The sequence below is a fragment of the Homarus americanus genome, unplaced genomic scaffold (genome assembly GCF_018991925.1).
Source record: "Homarus americanus isolate GMGI-L3 unplaced genomic scaffold, GMGI_Hamer_2.0 scaffold56333, whole genome shotgun sequence".
NCBI classification, from domain to species: Eukaryota; Metazoa; Arthropoda; class Malacostraca; order Decapoda; family Nephropidae; genus Homarus; species Homarus americanus.
Window position 1 is genome coordinate 8,690,526 of NW_024734940.1, and position 22,149 is coordinate 8,712,674.

The 22,149-nt window shown below is 44.4% G+C and overlaps 1 protein-coding gene across 2 annotated transcripts; it reads left to right on the forward strand.

Annotated features, from left to right (window-relative positions):
* Positions 1–8,098: 8,098 nt before the first annotated feature.
* LOC121870613 lies at positions 8,099–19,364 on the forward strand. Of its 2 annotated transcripts, XM_042372454.1 has the most exons (10): positions 8,130–8,168; positions 8,950–9,208; positions 10,408–10,610; positions 14,707–14,912; positions 15,066–15,270; positions 16,473–16,640; positions 16,863–16,958; positions 17,339–17,530; positions 18,217–18,311; positions 18,477–19,364. In XM_042372454.1, exons 2-10 carry the CDS (start codon positions 9,187–9,189, stop codon positions 19,207–19,209), a joined length of 1,920 nt encoding a protein of 639 aa, XP_042228388.1. In that variant the 5' UTR covers positions 8,130–8,168; positions 8,950–9,186; the 3' UTR covers positions 19,210–19,364. The 2 variants fall into 2 exon arrangements, with proteins under 2 accessions (XP_042228389.1, XP_042228388.1); XM_042372455.1 differs by lacking the exon at positions 10,408–10,610 and having other exon boundaries at positions 8,099–9,208.
* Positions 19,365–22,149: the final 2,785 nt, after the last annotated feature.

Below are 22,149 nucleotides of genomic sequence, written 5' to 3' on the forward strand. Positions count from 1 at the left end.
CTTTACATACAGGATGTGAGTGAAATGGGCCTTAAGTTTGGAAAGTTAGCTCAAGGCAGTTAACCATACCCCAGCTAAGACTTTAACAAGGTTCTGTGCGATAAGGTGATGAGGTTGTGTCCGCCAGGCTCGCAGAGATACAAAGTCCATCCCATCTGATAAATTTCGTTGGTCCATCACTCAGAATTGGTGTGGGAGCCTCGGCATGCTAATTATAAAACAACGAGACAGTACACCACTAAACGGATCCTCATCATTATGTATAAGTATTAGCAGAAGACTAGATGTTTATTAGGTTAGGTTAGCTTATAGGTTTGGTTAGGTTTGATTAGCGTTAGATCTGCGTTAAGTTAGGTCAGGTTAGAGTACATTAACTTTTGTTGGGTGATATTAAATTAGATTAGGCTAGCGTTAGGGGGTTTAATCATCAGATGAATTACTCTACGCATGATACATAAATTTGTACTGCACTTTCTTACCTATGACCTCCAGCCATTGATGCAGAAATATGATGTAGGTGTTTTATACTTTACCTAGTGACGGTAAATATTCTTGAGTAATCCCTCCCACATTACATCCTAAACATAGTCTCTTTACACCATCTCATTGACGTGCTTCACCACACACACACACACACACACGAGCACAAACTGATCATTATAAAAACGGCCCAGTCCCAACCATTGTAAAAATTATCAATAACTTGTAATCAACCAGTGTATTCACTCCCAGTCAATCTTACTTTTTGCACTGTCACTATGTTGAAATGCCCTGTAGTTTGAGCTTCTCCCCACATAGTTATTATATATCATATTTGTCTCACTTATGTCACTTGTATATTATTTGTAAATCAAGAGACCCATTCCCCAATTATGTAACTGCATATTTTCAGCCTTCCGGATGCCATGCTCTTTCAATAAACCGTTGATTAATTATTATTATTATTTATTATTACACACACACACAACTTGGCTGAGGTTAGCAACATCACTTTCTGAGACATATTCTACTGGTGAAGAAATATTATTGTACCATACACCCGTCATGAGGCGCTCGCTCACTCCCAACAGACATATCGGTTAGCCTGTCCATTGTCCAATAGGTTTTATCTGAAGAATTATTTACATCTGGCTTGGCTCGACTATCCGTGTGTTGTTTCGGATCAAGGTTAGAATAGTCCCAGGCGAAAGTAAAAGGACCATGTCATTTAACCTTGAGAGTAACAGTCGTTTGTTAAGTAATGTGGGAACCAAAATCGGTCAGGCCTTAATTTTATACGTCATTCTGATACTCAGAGAGCGGTATGGGGAGACCAAGTCGCAGGCACGAACGTAACAACCAGGAGATGAGAGGAGGTAAAATCACTTTGTACAGTATATGAGAGGAGAACGGCCAGATTATTATGATAGCAGTGTCTGCAGAAACTCGATGAACAAGTGACCAACCGATATACAGTATTCAGGCCGCCCTAAAATTATCACATCCACAGACCCTCGGCCAATACACAGTGCACACATCACAGAGGAGTTTCACTACACCAACAGTCGTGTGGTGACACGGTCAGCAGGTTTATACGCTTGTAAATACTGGCCGATGTTACACATTTGTACTAAATTTGGTTATTTTAAAAAATAAACCTGTTTTGGTTAATTTTAGATTTGATGGTAAATATAAAAAAAATATCTCAGATTTGTTTTAATCATTATCTCAGGATATTCAGTGAGGCGTGTGAAGCACCAACTGCCTTTATTATACGGGAAAGTGCGCACCGCAGTGTTCGCTTTTTTTTTCAAAATGTTTTCACCAAGTCCCAGGAACAGTCTTTTGTCTTTCACTGTACGCAGGATAATTTTAGGTCACCTTCAGGGGCAGATTTACGTGAAGACTAATGAGGCTGAAGCTTCAAGTCCCAAGATTGAGGGGGAGGGAGCTACTATCAGTCTTGATGGGGTCACCTAAGTATTAACATAACTTCAGCCTTGATTGGGTCATGAAACTCAGCTCCTACCTTAATATCGGCATCGTTGGGGTCGCCGCTTTGTCTTGCCCGGGCCATCTCGTCCTCCAGAGCCTTGATCTTCGGATGGGTAAGGTCACTCTCCTCCTGGATCTTCTGCAGCTGGGTCACCAACTCCGTGTAGCAACCTGACAAACACCAAAAACTTTACTCAAAACATCCTTACCAGAGATGACTAAAATGCCCCAACTAGAACTAACATAAACCTCCAGATTTAGATAAGTATAGGTGTAGTAATGTCATGAGATTACCATGTAGGTAATGCCTATAAAGATTCCGGAACATCAGGACCAAAACATCAGTACAAGTATACAGTACACATGTGTAACCAATGAAACAAGACCAACACAAACATCAGTACACGTATACACATTTGTACTGTGAATAGTGTCATTTTTTTGTTTAGTTATCCTTCCGTTACATGATGTGAGGCAATTTAACAGAACCGACTGTTGAGTAAAGCTTCAACTTCCCAATAATGTTAACCTTTGCCCTAGCAGTATCCCATCGGCGTGTGTACGGGCAGGGCTGTGTGTGTGAACCACCTGTGTTCATCTTATGATTACGGAGATACACACTGGGTTTTGAAGAGCAGGATTCTCACAGTGTGAACTAACTCGTGGCTTGGGCACTGCAGCGTGAGTAGGTGCCCGTGTGGCAGGCCTACCCTTGTGGTCACTCCCTCGCCCATATTGTGGGGGTTTGTAAAGGTGACTGCTCTGTAGTGCAGCGTCCCGCGTATAAACAAACTCCCCATCTCATAGGGTGCCAGGCTGGATAATTAGTTTGAAAATCAAATTGACTTTGATACCCTAGCCAGAACAACAAGTGTAATCAAGGTGTAGATAATCTGAGAATACTCCTGCTACCTTTGTACAAATACCGGGTTTGCCACCAACACCCCTCACTCCCTCTCCTCCTGGGTGGCCCGCTCACGTATGTCTCTGCCTCCCCTCACACGGCTGATATGCTGTAAACGTCAGTTTGCTTTGCCCCGTGAGAGGGTTACGCCTCCCAGCCACCGCTGGGTTTTAAAGAGTGCCACGCAGTCCTTCGCCCTCTGACGCAGGCATATGGGGTTGAGTCCTAGTATTCCACCATGTTTGAGTTGACTGGAGACCCAGCTACTCTCTCTAGCCCTACTGGCACTGAGTGAGCCAGATGACTAGTGTTGACCTTGGTGCTGACACCAATGGAGAGGATTACTTTCAACTAGTGCAGTCGAGAAGCAAGAGGAAGACAGCAACGGCAGAAAACCTAAGAGACCAACAACTGCAACCTCAACCAGCTATGAGAGTAAGATTAAACTTCCCTGTAGGTACTCCACGTGAAGTCAAATATCGATGGCTGAACGAGGCGGAAGAGAGATACCCAGACGCTGACTTTCAGTTCAGTCAATACCAAAGACTATGTACGAAAGATAGGAAAGCTCGAGCTTTTGGGTGTGAATGTAGTAAAGGCCTCTGAGGCAGATGGCGTTGGTATCGGTGAGAACGTTGTCTGTTTGTTCACCGAATAATTCAACTTCGGTAACGCCAAGTTTGTATACAGCAGCCATGCCTCACCCGTGTTTCCTGTGCAGAAACTCTAAAGAAATTCATCCTACTTTTATATTTCATCGATTCCCTCGACAACAGGAACATTCGAGTGTATATATAATGCATAATTAACACAATATAATAAATGTTGGGGTTGGCATCACTGTATCGGTCCCAACGGACGCGGAGCTAGTTCCGACTCAGACGTTTCGCTGTGAGGACAAGTCAACCCCGTCATCTTCGCCAATAAATGGACTTATCCCCCGAGATGGCACCTTAACATGGCGCAGTGAGTAGGATATGAATAATAACACAAGAAGCAGTGGTGGAGTTTAAGATTGACCCCCTCCCCCCTTTCGGAGCTAGATTTTATTTGGAACCTTGCCGATAGATGGCACTGATTCCAGCTTTGCGGCGCACGGTTAATTCAATAGCTTTCGTAGGAGCTTTCCTATCTTTCGTATATAGTTTTTGGTCAATACACAAGATCATGTTCTGCTTGGAAACAACTCAGCAACCATACAGGGTCTCCTCACCAATAAGATAGAGGGAATAACCATGGAACAACCATCCCAAACATCGAGCAAAACAATCATCTTAATGATAGGGCTCGACCAGTACCAGACCCCTGAAATACAAGAAGCTCATCCCAACATCAGAAGGAAGAAGCGACTCATGGGCAAGAAGGCAGTCATTGCAGACTGGGTTGACTCGGGGGACCCACACCAGACTCATCGAGTCCGTGGTGCCTTTCGGACTCTGAAGGTAACTTCTCTATCAGCCCCCTACCCTGGGGTGTTACAAGTATAAACACTGGGGCCATGTGGCCCGAGTATGCCCCTCTGCCATACCGTGATGTGGTCTCTGCTCACGATAACATGCAACACATGTTTGCAGAGATACAGTTGATCAAGGGGGAACCATTCAACAGAAGTGTATAAACTGAAAAACAGATCGAGTTCCTGTATGGCACCCTGGTTGTCCTTGAGCTCCTACACCCCCTCAGCACCCAAACCCCCCACCCAGACAGGTCTCAAGAAACACTACTGCTGCAAGGGAATCCACTACGGCCAACCCCTGGCCCACCCTCCCCACCAAAGCTCCAGGATCACCAGCAGCCAACACAAGATCCGCATGGGCCAACACAGACGTCGTGAACACACACAAAATGAAGAGATCAATGATTTAAAAATGAAATTAACGGGGAGCCACGAATTACACAAAAGTACCCAAAAGTATAGCAAATAAGGGTAAAATCTTAACGAATATCTGTTATACATACACAAAACATGTTTAATAATATTTTTAGTGTAATTTTGAAAAATAATTTGTAAGATGAAATAATAAACAGCGAAAAACTTTCAGTACTGGCGAACGCTAAATTCCAAAGAGTTCGTGAACAAGGGAGGTAACTCAGATCCATCGTGATGCACTTCGCTAGCCTAACCTAACCCAACCTAACCTAACGAAAAATAAATCCTACGGCTATGTTAAATACCCCAAAGTAACAGAAACATCGGTAATTATATCTCCATTTTGGATAGGTGACTCTTTGGAATTTAGCGTTTTTCGCTGTTTATTATTTCATTATTTTGACTACATTTCAATGAAAACATTATTAATCAGGTTTCATTGATGTAAAACATATATTCGTTAAGATTTTACCCTGATTTAATATACTTTTGGGTACATTTGGGTACATTTGGATACTTTTGGGTAATTCGTTGGACCGAATAACGAATTCAAAGCTCAATTTGCAGCTCAAACTGATACGTTAAAGAGCCTCTACGTTGCACTCCTGACCTCCATCACAAAGTTGTGACTGAGGACATCGATATTGTGTGTCTGCCGGAGTGTCTCACACCTAATGGTAAGCCTCCACCCAGTCTGCCCAATTATGTGTATTATGATCCTAGTTCTACTCACACATGTTTGATGTATGTTAAGAAGTCACGACCTCATGTACAGTTGCGGAAATGTTTCTACGTCCCCTGTGATAACCCGTGAATGGGTATTGGTTGTGTAACGACGGACGTGATTAGTGGATGGGTTTGCTATAGGTTATATAGGTTGGCCGTTTGGAGACAAGGGTTACCACAGGGGTGTAGGAACACATTTCTGCAACTGTACCTCTTGTATCCAAAGATACTACCAATTTTCAGTACCATGGGATCACTATCCACCTGTGTAACTCCACACTCAACGTGCTAAACGCCTATGCTTCCTCAGATCAGCTTCAGTACACAGATCTCCCAGACTTTGTACACATTGAACCCACTGTCCTAACTGGTGACCTGAATACTAGACACAAGAAATTATGTGACCCCACCACTAACACCGATGATAGGAGACTTATTTCACTTTTCAGCGCATATGAAGATGCTCAAATTATAGGTAATAATGAACCAACACACATCTATGGCGGGGCTCTAGACATGTGTATCATCCCATCGCTGAGATGCTCTCTGAAAACATGTGCTACCGCTGGATCCCCCAGACGTTTAGTGTTAGTCTCATCTAGAGGTTTGTTGCCTTCACCGTTTCGGGGCAACGTGAAGGTAGAGTTTGGCTCTGATGATTTGTGTCACAGTGGTGTGAGCCATGCTTGGTTCGGGTGATAGGGACATCTCAACGATTTCTTTCTCTAACAGTGATGTAGTCAATGAGATGCCAATGTTTGGATCGTGAGTGTTGCCAAGAACCCTTGAGCTTGTCGGCCTGCCTGAACAAGGTGTTGATGATAGAGAGGTTGTGTTCAGCACATTTTCTGAGGAGTAGGCCGTTGGGATTAGACTTGCCTAGTCCGTTTCTCCCTATGGATCCTTACCAACTCTGTCATTGAAGTCACCCAGGAGCACAACCTTATCTTCTCTGGGGATAGAGGTTAGCACTCTGTCAAGGTCGGCGTAAAAAGCCTCTTTGATGCCGTCCTCTGCATCCAGTGCTGGAGCGTATGCACTGATGAAGAAGGCATGACACGAGTGATTCAGTGGGACTCGGAGCGTCATGAGGCGCTTGTTGATTCCAACAGGCATTTCAGTTAGCCTACGTAGGATGGATTGGCGAATGGCAAAGCCAGCTCCATAATTGTGGTTTCTCTCTGCAGCAGGCAGGCACACACACACACACACACACACACACACACATATATATATATATATATATATATATATATATATATATATATATATATATATATATATATATATATATATATATATATATATATATATATATATATATATATATATATATATATATATATATATATATATATATATATATATATATCTGTATATTTTCAGCCACTGGGTACAACTCTATTAATCCTTGTTGTTACAACCTCTTCAAACTTAATAGCGCTAGAACTGGGATGACTCACCATACATTGTGGACTTAAGCAACGAAGATGATAAACAAGTTTACAGTATATAGGTAGGCGCCCTGTCAGTTTCTAAATGGTGGAATAAATTTGGGCACCAAATCCAGCACCAACTTTCTCCACTGAAACATATTTTTTTTACCTCTTCAATGCCAATTTTCATGACAGTTGAAAGTGAGTCTGACTGATCTAATATAAGATCCTTTCAAATGAAATTATTTATCAAAAACATGAAAAACTTGCCAACTTCTTGTCCAAGGAATGGTACCGACAGTTTATCTGACTGAAATGTTTCAAGGAAGTGTTGCATGATCTTTGCTGTAAACACTAAGCTTAGCAACAGTTCAGTTAAAGTGTCACTCACAGCCTCATGAACAACAGAATAAGATGAACATTTAAGAACCTTCTTCTTTGGATAACCGGATATGTTTTCAATGTATTTGTGACAATTATCCAGATCAAGACGCCTCTTTCTGCTACCGTACAATTAACCTTCAACCAATCGTGTAGCACAGAACTGGTGGAGGAACACTTTGCTGCCGGTCATTGTTGTGTAGTCAGATCTTCTTGCTGGAGACTCACCGAACAGATATCATAAGGACCGCAAAAGCTGATCAACCTTCCATCCTGCACTTCCAAACCCTGTTCTAAAGGCACATTGTACATCACGCACTCCACAAGTCCCACTGCCAGCCAGAGAAGGAGTATCATGGACAGAAACATCGTCTCGGCAATATACTTTGAGAAATTTGGAAAGTAAAAAAAAATTCAATTGTTTTATGGAATTCCCTGACTTCACCCTCACCTTTTCAAAATTAAACTTTTCCCTGACCTGCCATGAAATTCCCTAAATTTTCCTAACCTGTAGTAACCCGGCACTTAACTTTTGTATATATTCAGCTTATGGCTGTTGTATTTTTCAATAAACAGTTTATTATTATTATTATTATTATTATTATTATTATTATTATTATTATTATTATTATCGCATACCAAGTGATAACCCCCTCCCCCACAGGATAACACAACCACAGCAGTAACGGCGGCGGGAGATAAGATACAGGTGAGGGTGATATGGCCGCTATAGATAAACCAACAGGTCCTGGTATTCTCATCCTTGTGTCAATGGGGCAGAGGAGCCAAGTGAAGGGGACCTCAGCCACCACGAGTCAGAAATTCCCCAACAGGTGATGTGTTACGTATAGGGTCGGCCCTTCCCTGCACGGTACAGGTGTCAACAGTGATCATTCATTTGCTATTGTTGTTCTATTGACTGACGCTAGTGTGTGTGTCCGCGGCAGACGAGTCATTATGGGACCAGTGGTGATAAGGACTGAAGAATCAAGGTGTCGTCATGTGACTTATGTGATTACATAAACGTTTACAGATTTACTTTTCATTTGACAGTGTTGTGTGTGCGTTCCCAGAACAGTCTTCGACGGCAATGTTGTAATATTAGAAAATAATAGTGTTTGTTTACGTGACTCGTGTGATTAACGAAAATAAGACATATTAACCTACATAGTGTATACGGTAACAGAAGTGTGAGTGGAGCTTCACGGAGCCTCGCAAGACACCTGGGTTATATCCTTGAAGAATGACAGTGATCTCGCGTGTCTTACAAGTAAACAATTATTAATTCACATATGACATTACATATACTCAAGTGAGGAGAGAAAGAGGTGGAGAGGGTTCAGAGATCAGTGAGTAAGGCTCCCGACGGTACAGTAATCCTCTATGAAACAATGTTGCTCAGTTTCACTATCGTCCAGGTCTCAGATAAAGAAGAAACAACACCATACATGATATTTGACCTGAGTGATATTATTTATGACGAAAAAAAAACATCTGAGTGTTAAACCAGTACGTGAGCTTGAATGCAAACAACAGTGATTTGTTCCTCAATAATAAGCGCAACTCATTGTGGATATAATGTTGTACAAGACTAAATATGAGTATACTGTACCTACTTTTGGATGTAAATAAATACAAGCATCTTATGTGTTACACAGCTGTGCCCAACAGTGGAGGAAGTGCGTCACTAGCTATCCTTGGGAGGAGATAGACACAAACACTTTCTGCCCCCTTCCTCGTTAATACAGTGTAACACAATGGACGAACATTTTGTGAATCCTTGACAACCAAACCGAAACTGCTGTCCATTGTGGTTCATTACCAAACACATTAGACCCAGGTGGGCAGATAGTTTTGTGTGTGTGCACAAGAACCTTGCTAGTTACAAGAGGAGCATGGAGGAGACACTGCAGCAAGGTGAGGGAGATGTATGTATGTATGTATGTATGTACAGTATGTATGTGTGAAATAATAATAATAATAATAATAATATTATTATTATTATTATTATTATTATTATTATATTATTATTATTATTATTATTAACAATAATTAACGGTAAATTGAAAGAGCATGGCAGCCAAAAAGCTGAAAATATAGTTACTTAATTTGGAAATTGGTCACTTGATTGACAAATAATATACAAGTAACATAAGTGATACAAATATGATATATAATAAGAAGGTGGGGAGTAGGTTATACTACAGGGCATTTCAACATAGTAACAGTGCAAAACGGTAAGATTGGCTGGGAGTGAACACCGGTTGATTACGAGTTGTTGATGATTTTTACAATGGTTGGGACTGGGCTGTTCGCGGACGAGGGCTCTCGGGAGGACGTAGGAGCCGGTGTCGAGGATGGCGCAGAAGCTTCTCACCAAATTTGCAGATGAGGTCGTAGTGATGGTCAGAGAGAGGCAAGAGGGTCAGTGTGTTGAGCGCTTCTTGATATGTGGAGTAGGAAGGGGAGAGAATAATCTTGCCTGCCCTCTTCTGCACTTTTTTTAGGTGTTTACGTTGTGTGGCATTTAGAGAGGAAGACCAGGCAGGGAAGGCATTGGTGAGCTTGGGAAGTATGAATGTTGAGTAAAGCACTGAGGAGCTCGGGCGCAGGAACTCAGAGGTACCTGAGTTGGCAGAGGAGGTGGAGACAAAAACTGGAGGATTTGACAATAATATTATACTGGCGTCTTTTCCAATTTAGTTTGTTATATATAGTGCCGCCGTGATGCGCCCGTCCGTGTGTGTGTGTGTGTGTGTGTGTGTGTGTGTGTGTGTGTGTATGTGTGTGGGTGTACATGATTCATGGTCACTGTCCTACCTAACAACTAACGTGGTAATTCTATACTGTTGTAAGAATCGAACTGATAAAAGTTGCATTCATGATTTTGAGACAAAAAAGTTCATTAAGAAAGACAACTTCCTGACAACCCAAAATAATGTCAGTCAGCCGCTAGACAATTCTAAAATAAAAGCCAGCTTCTAGACATGCCAATATAAGAGACTCTCAGACACCAGACAGCTCAACAGGCGATCACAAGTCATTCATAGAGGAAACTGAGGCAGCTTCAAAACTTCCTGACAAGCGTAACTGAGATACACGTCATCACCCGACAGAGTACCTGAAGGAGGAGCAAGAGGAAAATAATGGGAGGTGGACGAGCATAGCGACAGGAGGGTGGTTGAACGTGACGGAAGAGGTGGTGCAGGAGGAGGTGCCGGAGTGGCTGGTGATGCTGGACCACGCAGTCACCCTCATTATGACCTGTAACACCATCACTCTCATGCTGGGGATGGGGGCTGCCACCTACTGGAAGGAGGTAACACACACACACACACACACACACACACACACACACACACACACAGCCAATTACCACATTACTACTTTGCTGTCACTCGGAATCGAGTATGACGATCATCCAGCTATGATACAATGATGTGAGTTATTAAGGATGTCACCTACGTTAGTGAGTTCAGAGGTGACTAAAGAGGCCGATACGGGACCAGCAGGGTCATTCACAGATGTTGCACATGTGGGAGGGCTACATCTAGTGCAGGAGGGGCGGCGGCAGCTTCTTTCCGACGTCGGCGTTTGTTTGCCTCGTTTTGCAGTCGGGCTAACTCGAATGTATTGATACCTCCTTGTGTGGTGCTCCTCCAAGCGTTACGGTATGGGGTAATCGTCTCTCAAGTGAGGGGGTTGATTTGGCACTTTTTCAGGTTTGTCATAAGACTATCCTTATACCTTTTCAGTTACCCGCCAGTGTTACGTTTACTATTCGTTAGCTGACTGTAAAGTAGCTGCTTTGGTCGTCTACTGTAGTCCATGCGGGTAACATGGCCAGTACAGCGTAGTTGTTCTGGATAATAGTAGACTCGGTGCTCCTACAGTTGGTGTCAGCAAGAATACTGGCATTTGTTCTCTTTTCCTCCCAGCGAACTCGGAGGATGGAACGTACACTACATTGTTGAAAGTTTTCAAGTGTTTTGAGGTGCTCCATGTATGTGACCCATGACTCGCTGCCATATAGCTTGGTGAGGAGGACCACTGCTCGATATACGTGTAACTTTGTAGATAATTTCAGCTCCCTACAGCTGAAGACACGGTTTGGGAGTCTACCAAAGGCTTGAGATGCACATCTGATCCGATGCTGAATCTCTTCATCGATGTCCGTGGTGGTGGACAGGTGGGAGCCGAGATACCTAAAGTGGGAACATTAAAGAGGGTAGTACCATTAACCTGGATGGATGATGGAAGTGTGTCTGAACTAGGGGCAGGCTGAAAGAGAATCTGAGTCTTATGTACATTCACCTCAAGGCCAAAATGTGCATACACATCTGCATAGGCGTTCAGGATCTCCTGTAGGTCGCGTTCGGTGTGAGTGACAAGGGTGAGGTCCTCTGCATACTTTAGTTCAGTAATGGAAACTGCTGACACCTTTGTTCCTGCCAGGAGTCGTCTTATGTTGAAAAGACCCTTCATCCGATATTCGATGTCCACCCCTCCGGCTAAATTGGCACTGGCACGAGCAAGGAAAGCAGCTAAGAAAATGGAAAAGAGAATTGGTGCCAGTTCACACCATTGTTTAACCCCCGTTTGGATGGGTAAGAACTCAGACTGGGTGCCATTGTGTAGGACACCGCCGTTCATGCCAGTGGAGTTGCCTCACAATAGCGATGAATTTTGGTGGGCAGCCAAAACGGTTGAGGGTTCGCCAGAGGGCTTCCTTGTTGATCGAGTCAAAGGCCTTGGTTTGGTCAATGAAGGCTATGTACAGGTCACGACGCTGTTCTCTGCACTTTTCCTGTATCTGGAGGGGCAGCAAAGATCATGTCAGTGGTGCCACGTGGTGGTCTAAAGCCACATTACGATTCTGGGAGAAAGTTTTCCGCAGTAGGAAGAAGTCTGTTTAAGAGGAGGCGATGATCTTGCCAGCTATGGACAGCAGCAAGATCCCACGGTAGTTGCCACAGTCTGACCGGTCTCTCTTGTTCTAATAAATATTGACGATGGAAGCATCTTTAAGAGCTTGGGGGATTTCCTCCTTTTCCCATATATTCTCCAGGAGAGAGTAGAGATGGCTGGTAAGCAGAGGTCCTCTTGCTTTAAACACCTCGGCTGGGATTCCATCAGGCCCTGAAATTTTGTTGCTTTCCATCTGTTTGATGACAGTAGCTACCTCATCCAGGAATGGAGGATAGCTGAGGTGGGTCAGCTCTGCATGCTGAGGGACCGGATGGGAAGTCAGGACATCCACATCGGTGTTTCGGTTGAGCAGTGAATGGTAGTGCTCTTTCCAGTGCTGAAGGATGCCTTCATCGTCTTTAACTAGGGAGTTACTGTTGGATGAACGGGGTAGGGCTGCGCCACAAGTGATTAGCCCATAAAATTTTTAAGTGGAATTAAGAAATTCGCGCATCTTGTGCTGATCTGTAATTTTTTGTGTTTCACATGCTTTATTTTTAAACCAATCATTCGTTAGATTGGGAAGCTCACGCTGGGCCGCTGCTTTCTTCTTGCGGAAGGTATCAGCTTTGGTCCGAGACTGAGGGTTGTCCTGCCAGTCAGTTAAAGCGTGTTTATCATCGATTGCCGGGTCATTTTCATCAAACCAGTCCTCGCGTAGTCTTTCAATCTGGCCGAGGGTCTCTCTGCAAGTTTCTGTCATGAGTGTCGAAAATATCCCGTTCGACACTGGAATTTGGGTTGTTTGTTGTTGGGTTGTTTATCAGCCCATGTTCAAGCTGCTCTCTGAAAGCATGTGCTACCACTGGATCCTCCAGACGCTTGGTGTCAAAGGCGCTTCTAGAGGCTTGCTGCCTTCGCCGTTTTGGGGAGACGTAAAGTGATAGCTTGGCTCTGACGAGCCGATGATCAGTGTCGCAGTGATCTGAGCCACGCATGGCTCGGGTGATGAGGACATGTCGGTGATCTCTATCTCTGATAATGATGGAGTCAATGAGATGCCAGTGATTGGATCGTGGATTTTGCCATGAATCCTTGAACTTGTCGGCCTGCCTGAATAAGGTACTGGTGACAGCGAGGTTGTGGGCAGCACACTTGCTGAGGAGTAGGCCGTTAGGATTACACTTGCCTAGTTCATTTCTCCCTATGGTTCCCTGCCAAATGTCAACATCTCTGCCAACTCTGGCATTCAAGTCACCAAGTAGCACAACCTTATCTTCTCTGGGATAGAGGTTAGCACTCTGTTAAGGTCGGCATAAAAGGCCTCCTTAATGACATCCTCTGCATCCAGTGTTGGGGCGTATGCACTGATGAAAAAGGCATGACGTGAGTGATTCAGTGGGACTCGGAGCGTCATGAGGCGCTCGTTTATCCCAATAGGCATTTCAGTTAGCCTGTGTAGGATGTGTTGGCGGATGACAAAGCCAACTCCATAAATGCAGTTTCTCTCCGCAGCAGGCTTACCCTTCCAGAAGAAGGTATAGCCAGACCCCCATTCTGTGAGTTGACCCTCGCCGGGACTCATTAATGGTTGCTATGTCGATGTTTTACCTAGCCAGCTCTTTTGCCACAAAGGCAGTTCTTCTTTCAGGACGCTCATTTGTGCCAGTATCCAGAAGGGTTCTGACGTTCCATGCAGCGACTATAAGAGGTTGTATAGTTGTTGTTTTTTTATCTGTGATTATGATCGTATTTTCAACCGCATAAGGATGACCTCACTGGGTGCGGTTGCCCAGCCAGGTTGTTTTTTTAGGCAGGCTATGTTTAGGGCACCTTTTCTAGCCCCCTCCCCGTGTGGGGTGAGCAGAGTAGCTCCTCGAAAGGGCTGCGCAGTCACACAAACAGGACCAGATTGCGCTGCTGCCTAGATCCCAGCGCATAAACGACCATCTTATCTGTGCCGCCCATGTGCAGAATTGTGATTAGACTTCCGGCAGTCATCGCTGCCTGTCCCCGTCGCCAGAGGACTTTTGGGGTATTGGGTTTTTTTGATGATGATGAAAGATATGATGAGCTGGATGGTGGCTGCACGTGATTTGATTTATGTGGCGAGACAGGAGCGCTGGCTGCAACCACACATCTTGGCTCTCCCTTTTCCTGATCCAGTAGTGCAAGTGTTTCAACGACTGGGGAGAGGGAGAGTTGCGCGCACACACACACACACACACACACACACACACACACACACACACTAGTAGTGAATAAGGATATACTCTTATATCTCTGCTGGTTCTATACCTTGGTGTTAACATTCAGGATATAGATTTTATTTTCCAAGTTAATCCGATAATATAAGATATCAATTTTTCAGTAAAATGATTGCTAAATACGTCGTTAGTCTGTTAAAACGTTGATATTATCCAGTCTCGCCTGATGTCACATTCATATAAAACATCACCAGATATTATGACGAGAATAGAAGTCGAATCTTATCCTTTTGCTCCCAGATCTGGCATCACCTGCGGCGGCCGTGGGGTTGTATGATCGGTGTGGTGTGTCAGTTCGTGTTGCTCCCAGCTGTGGGTTTTGGTCTCTGTATCATCTTCCAGCTACCACCCTACCAGGCCTTAGGCGTCCTCATCCTCACCTGTAGTCCAGGAGGAGCCTTCTCAAACTTCTTCACCTACTGGGTGGATGGCGACCTCGCCCTCAGGTGAGTCTTGGCTGTTATTCTCAATTTTGTGAGTTATTTATCGTCTTTACCAAAACGACAGAGACTTCACTCCAACGAGTTAAAATCTTGGCATTGCAAGAAAGTATAGATATTAGCAGTATATAAATTATAGTCACTATTCTTGCCTAATAGCATCATAATGACGGCGACGTCGTCGGTGCTAGCGTTTGGGATGATGCCCTTCAACTTATGGGCGTACTCGAAGCGGTGGACGGACCAGGAGATGCAGGTCCCCTACCTCAACATCCTCCTCAGCCTCATCTTCGTTACCATCCCCGTCATCATAGGCATGCTCGTCAGGCACTACACGCGCAAGTGGGCCGTCTACATCTCTAAGGTTTGTCGCATTATCTCCTGTAAAAGGTTTCGTTAGCCATAGTAGCGTCCAAAGCAGTTAGAGGTGGCAGGAAACGGCTGGGAACATAAGATGCAGTGCCTATTTCCCTCACAGTTAACCCTTTGAGGATGACGGTTTAACCCTATTCGTCTTCAAGGTGTTGAGGAACTCAAAATCTCTCTTATCCACAAGAAAGACGTGAATCCTCCCTCCTTTACTACAGATGAAAGAAAGGGACTTGGGTCGTCCGCCTTCCAAACTGTACCCAACTATCTCACACTCTATCTCTCCTTTCATATACATATATCTCTTTTAAATCCTGTGTATTCCAGCTGGTACAACCCTGAAGTGGCTGATGGCAGGTGTGCTACACACTAATGGGGTGATGGTATAGGCATGGTAGCATTGGTGGGTATATTAGTCAATTTTTCCAGGTATGTGATGACAGGTATGATGGTCCCTAACATGGTAGGCAGCGGTATGAGGTGAATTTGGCCTCAGAGACAACCCACTCATCCACAACTTTATTTCCAAACCAATATTTACCAAATTCACGCCTTAATGTAAATTTCTCTAACTTAAAACCATTGTTTCGTGTTCGCTCCTGATCCCATAGTTTAATTCCATAGTTATATCTCCTTTATTTAACCACATCTTCCATTTATATACCTCAATCATATTGCCCCTCAACCTACGTCTCTCAAGGAAATGTAAATTCAGCTTTCTTAAGCCGGATGCAACAGTTGAGTAACTAACACACAGTATTCATGCACAATATCGCGAACCTTCCTGTCTGACAACTGATAAATTTTAAACAAGGTTCACCTTTTAAAGGACTTCGGCCCATGACTGACCTGAAGACATTGGGGGCTCAGGATTGGTCAATGTGACAGTGAGAGGACCTTTACATAACACAGAAGGCAACTAGAAGTCAAACCCAAGCAGCACCATTAGAATAAACTACAAACCTAATGACTTATACACTATCTAATCATACACCCTAGCCGAACCCGGCCTATAGTTTTATAGGCCGGATTCAAACAAGGTCGGGATCACAATGAGACCGGGTTCCTAAGAGGTTGGATTCGGATGAGGCCGAGTTCACAGATACATTATTCGTGTAGGTTTGCAGGTGTGGTGGCGAAACTAACCAGATGTTGCTACAAGTGGGTAATAAACATGTGTGGTATTCCACCATACAGGTTTTCGGGCTGGTGGGGTGGATGGGAGCCTTCGCCTGTGAGGTGATGCTGATGCTCAGGTACTGGGACTCCCTCGTCGCCACCTCCGTCAACCTCTTCATCACCGCCGCCCTCGTCCCGCTTGTCGGGGTTGTGGTCGCTTACATCCTGACCAAGATTGTCTGCTTCGTAAGTCACACTGATCATCCGTGGACTTAGTTCTTGGTGCTGAGTATATATACTGAACGTGTTTACTTGTCATGTCATTTAGCATCTTGTGTATCTATACATGGATGTCATGAGGTACAGGTGTCATGTACGTGTCACTTAATATCTTGCATTACGATGTAAGAGTGTATCATATGCCACTTTAAGTACAGTTCCCCAATAACAATCAATTGTGCCATGCAGAGCCATAAGGTGTGTCGGACAGTGGCCATTGAAACAGGGTGTCAGAATATGGCCGTCGCCAGCAACATCATGCTCCTCTCCTTCAGCGACTCTCAGGTGAGACACTTGTTGTGAGACACTCAGGTGATACACTCGTTGTGAGACCGTCAGGTGAAACACTCGTTGTGAGACTAAGATGAGATACTCGTTATGTGAAACCCCGGGTGAGACATTTCCCTCTTGTACGTCCCATACTGGTGCGCATCAGTGCTAAATATAGTTAGAAAACATTCTCCAGGTATGACTTCCATAAGGAATCATTATGGAATAAAGGGAAACACAGGAGGTTGTTGATAGTTCAGTCAGGCGTTGATCTTCTCGTACTGACAGGTACGAAGGGGGATAGTAGTGCCAGACGCTTGTAGATAGCTCGGCCTGGCGCTGAGTATCTACCAGTCACCTTCCCTACCCCCCTCCCTCACTCTCCCAATGGACAGATACGGGGACAGATGGTGATCTTCCCGGTGGTGTACGGAGTATGCCAGATGGTGGAGGTGGTGGTGGTGACGGGAGTGTTCCAGGCTTGGGTCTTCCTCCACCGCGATGACGTTACCGAGGAGATGGTCATGTCCGTCGTCGACACCTCCATCCTGACCAGCGTCCCCGTCCCCGCCCACAAGCTTTCCAAGGTACAGTTAGTCTCTCACATCCCCAGTTATGTCTCTCAATCCTACCATGTATAGTATATGCCAAGTGCGTCCTAACCATACCAAGTACAGTACAACTCAGGAACGCCATAGCCCTCCCACGTACAGTTGCCTACAGGTGTAGTGTTCCGCCCCTCGGTGGAACATGTGACCAACAATATATATTTTCAGTAATATTTTACTCGAGATTTGTGCTAAGCGATACAATATCTGTTAAGAAGGTTCGATGATGATTCCGACGTGGCCACATGTTCGGAAAGGCCACCGGGGAGTAGAACACTATACCTGCGGGCAACTGTACATCCCAGCCCATACATTTTTGCAACTCACCTCTTGTACCTACCCTACAACTACTGTATGTCACTTATACACAGATGGAAATAATGAATTACACGTACTGTACTATTCTTGGAAATTTCGGAATTATACGAGTCAGGACTGCTTCACCACATATTGAATCTACGAGTATACTGTGTGTACACTGATATGAAATACCTGATAAACATACGAGCACAAACAGTAAATGACCATCTGTGTAAGGGAATTATTTACAAGGTGTAAAAATTACCAAATGATTTATTCTGATTCATAAATATTATTTTTTTTAAACTTTGTGCTCATTGCAGCACAAGAAAAAATCTTAAAAAGACATTTCACCTTCATTCTAGTCTAGAATTGAAAGAATGACGGGGCATGTGGAGACACCTGACCTCTGTCGAGACCAAGAACAGGCAGCCCTCTGGAGTCACACCTTTGCACACAGGTAATCATCAACGTATTAAAAAAGTTTCATTTGTAGACGTTAATGTTGTTTAATAGAATACCATGATAAAAAAAATAGTATTTACTCTGAAAATATAAACAGTCTCAATCTGATCACACACGCCAGGAAAACATTATTCTAACACAATACAACTAACTGTTTCAGCTGCGACCAAGGCCCTAACAACACCCAGAGGAATGGAGTGTTTTCCTCCATCCATCCATCACTAACAGCTGACGAAGTGGACGACCCTCCTTCATCCTGGACAAGGACGGGTCACTCGCCACCACCTTCTCCTCACCACAGGATCCCGCCAAACAGTCCCACCGCTCTTTGTGATTCACCTACTTACAGATCACATAATTTTGATGACCTTGGTTTTGCGTTGCACAGCTTGAGTCACAAATCTCACAGTCCAAATTGCGAGGACTTCCCACACAGTCCATACGACGAGTCGTCTTCAAATTTTGACTTTGAACTCTACCCAGAAGACATCCTGGAGTCCACCTACAACTACGACTCTGACTCCCCGCGTAGCCCGACACTCAGTAACAAGGGCGTTCCTAACATGTTCCCCGTGACAGAGAGCGACTTTCCCTCCGACAAAGAAGATTCACCTTTGCCTTACGGGAGTCCCATCCCATGCAACCGGGGAACGTTCCACAACTCTGTTGTGGCTCAGAGGACAGACGACGACGAATGTAGTGGCCGTGACACCCCGGGGGTACACAGCTCTAACGAGACCTCGAGGTTCCTTAACCTTGAAAGCCCCTCGCCCACCTCCCCTACCAGCCCGTCCCAAGCTGGGTTGTCCCGCACATTTGGATTTTATCACGATGACGTCCGCCTGGGACAGACTCAACAGTTCGGCACTTTTGGTAGAAAAAAGAATGTTTGAGTACCGGTACGTGTATAGCTTACATTTTACATTTACTGCTTCAACCCGTATCTGTAGTGTCGATATTATTCATGAAAGTACATATGTATTGTACTGTACTGTCCTGTACTGTACAATCAACACTGTATCATCATATAAAGTTTTCTTAAATCCAACGACGTGGTTTTCTTTTGAGCACTTTATTAACCTCATTGTTTTACGTTAATATGACACGATTCAGTTTCTTTGAACCACAGTAGGTCCATCTGACACTGACTACTGAATAAGAAAGAGTGATACACTTGTATTGACAGTTGACTTTATGGGTTAGTTATAAAAACTTTTGTCACTATCGTAATCACCTGTGAATTGTTTTGTGAACATATAAGAGTTCATACTGCTAGTCGGCACTCAGCCTCAGGTCCATACTGCTAGCCGGCACTCAGGCTCAGGTCCATACTGCTAGTCGGCACTCAGGCTCAGGTCCATACTGCTAGTTCAGGCTGACTGCTAGCCGGCACTCAGCCTCAGGTCCATACTGCTAGTCGGCACTCAGCCTCAGGTCCATACTGCTAGTCGGCACTCAGCCTCAGGTCCATACTGCTAGTCGGCACTCAGGCTCAGGTCCATACTGCTAGCCGGCACTCAGGCTCAGGTCCATACTGCTAGCCGGCACTCAGGCTCAGGTCCATACTGCTAGTCGGCACTCAATCCAAAACTCACTTTGGTCACTCAGGCTCAGGTCATACTGCTCGGCACTCAGGTCAGGTCCATACTGCTAGCCGGCACTGCTCAGGTCCATACTGCTAGTCGGCACTCACATATAAGGCTCAGGTCCATACTGCTAGTCGGCACTCAGGCTCAGGTCCATACTGCTAGTCGGCACTCAGGCTCAGGTCCATACTGCTAGTCGGCACTCAGGCTCAGGTCCATACTGCTAGTCGGCACTCAGGCTCAGGTCCATACTGCTAGTCGGCACTCAGGCTCAGAAGCCAATAAGATTAAGATTCCAGAAAACATCACCAGAGGCCATGTGATCCTAATTACTTTTATACATCACATTCATACATTCATACATGTTCTTTGTGTTAGTGCGCCTGCGTGATGAACATATCGGACGAACTTTCAGGCTAATGTTGACCTTGATCATTGCGGTTCTTGCTGGCTGTGGTAAACCTCTTCATCTGTATACAAGGTACAACTGAAATGACTAGTTGCTGTAGACTATCTATCACAATTACTACAGAATCTGTATAAATCATTCAGTTTACTACTTTTCCCTACAGATGTGTGTTAATCGTGTGAATGGTTCGAGAGAGAATAAAAAATGGAAAATGGTGGTAGATTCTCACGTGCAGATAATGTGAATGTTTGGTAAACAGAAAAACCTGGTACAGTGGTATAAGAGACACACCTACCTGGCATAATGAGATATAGTAGACACACCTACCTGGTATGAGGACTTTATGGGTGTGGTGGAACTGGTTGAGACACTGGAGAGCGGGATGAACGCCTAAGTGGTAGAGGAGGTCAGTCGCCTTGATGAGGCCATGTAGGGTCAGCAGTCTTCTGTACTGTTTGTCTTCCTCGCTGCCTGTAAGCACATAAAAGAAGTATAACTCACTGCTAATATATCAATACTTTGAATACCTGAATATAGGCCATAAACACCTTGCTAAACTAATAATTTATTTATTTATCATCATCATTATTATTATTATTATTATTATTATTATTATTATTATTATTATTATTATTATTATTAGTATTGTTATTATTATTATTATTATTATTATTATTATTATTATTATTAACAAACTCCTGCCTCACCTGGCTGGTAGGGTCCCTTGCGACTCTTGACCATCTGGTTGAGGAGGGATCGGGTGTGGTCTGCCTGGAGAGTGGAGAACTTATGGTTGTGGCCCACCACACCTCGTCCACGCAGGACATCCATCAGCTTCTCACCAAACCTCGTCACCACCACCATACAACTCTCATACGACTCTTTAAACAAAAAAGTTACGTGTCAGCATATGATGGACATTAAGAAAAGCAAATTATGTGTTTACCTTATGTTTATTATTGAAGTAACTTAACTGGGAAATCACCTAATTAACCGGAAATCAGATGACTTTTAGACTAGATTAAACTGTAAGTGAATCTATACATTGATATAAATTCTGGGAACCTTAGAAGAGAAATAATTGAAAGTTACATCAAATAAAATCCGTTACCCAACACAGACCTCTCTTGACCGTCAAGTGGGTCTTCCATATTATGACAAGGAATCAAGGAGAACCTACCACTCAGAGGCACCTCCAGTATGTAGTGGCTGGTGCTCCCCTCCCTCCTACGTTTCCTGGCTCGGGTCACGCTGCTGCTCCTGCTGGTATTGGTAGTGCTGTTGGTACTAGTGGTGGTACTATTAAGACTGATACTGGTGATGGTACTAGGAAGGTTGCTGACACTGGTACTGGTAACAGAGGTGACGGTACTTCTGACGGCCTCATTAGACTTGACGATGCTGCTGTCAGTGGCGGTGTTCTTGGTGTTGGTACCCCCTCCATCCTCCTCCTCCCGCCCCATCGTCGGCACAGTGCCACACCTAACGACCCTCCCAGCACACTCCTCCCTCCCTGGTGGTGAGGCGCCAGTATTAGATGATTGTATTCTGTTATCATAAGCAGAGTGTTCAGTACCGCTGGTGATTGATGGCGATGTGTTATGACTTGATGACGGTTGTACACCACTGGTAGACGGTTGTGCACCACTGGTAGACGGTTGTACACCACTGGTAGACGGTTGTGCACCACTGGTAGACGGTTGTGCACCACTGGTAGACGGTTGTGCACCACTGGTAGACGGTTGTACACCACTGGTAGACGGTTGTACACCACTGGTAGACGGTTGTACACCACTGGTAGACTGTTGTACACCACTGGTAGACGGTTGTACACACAG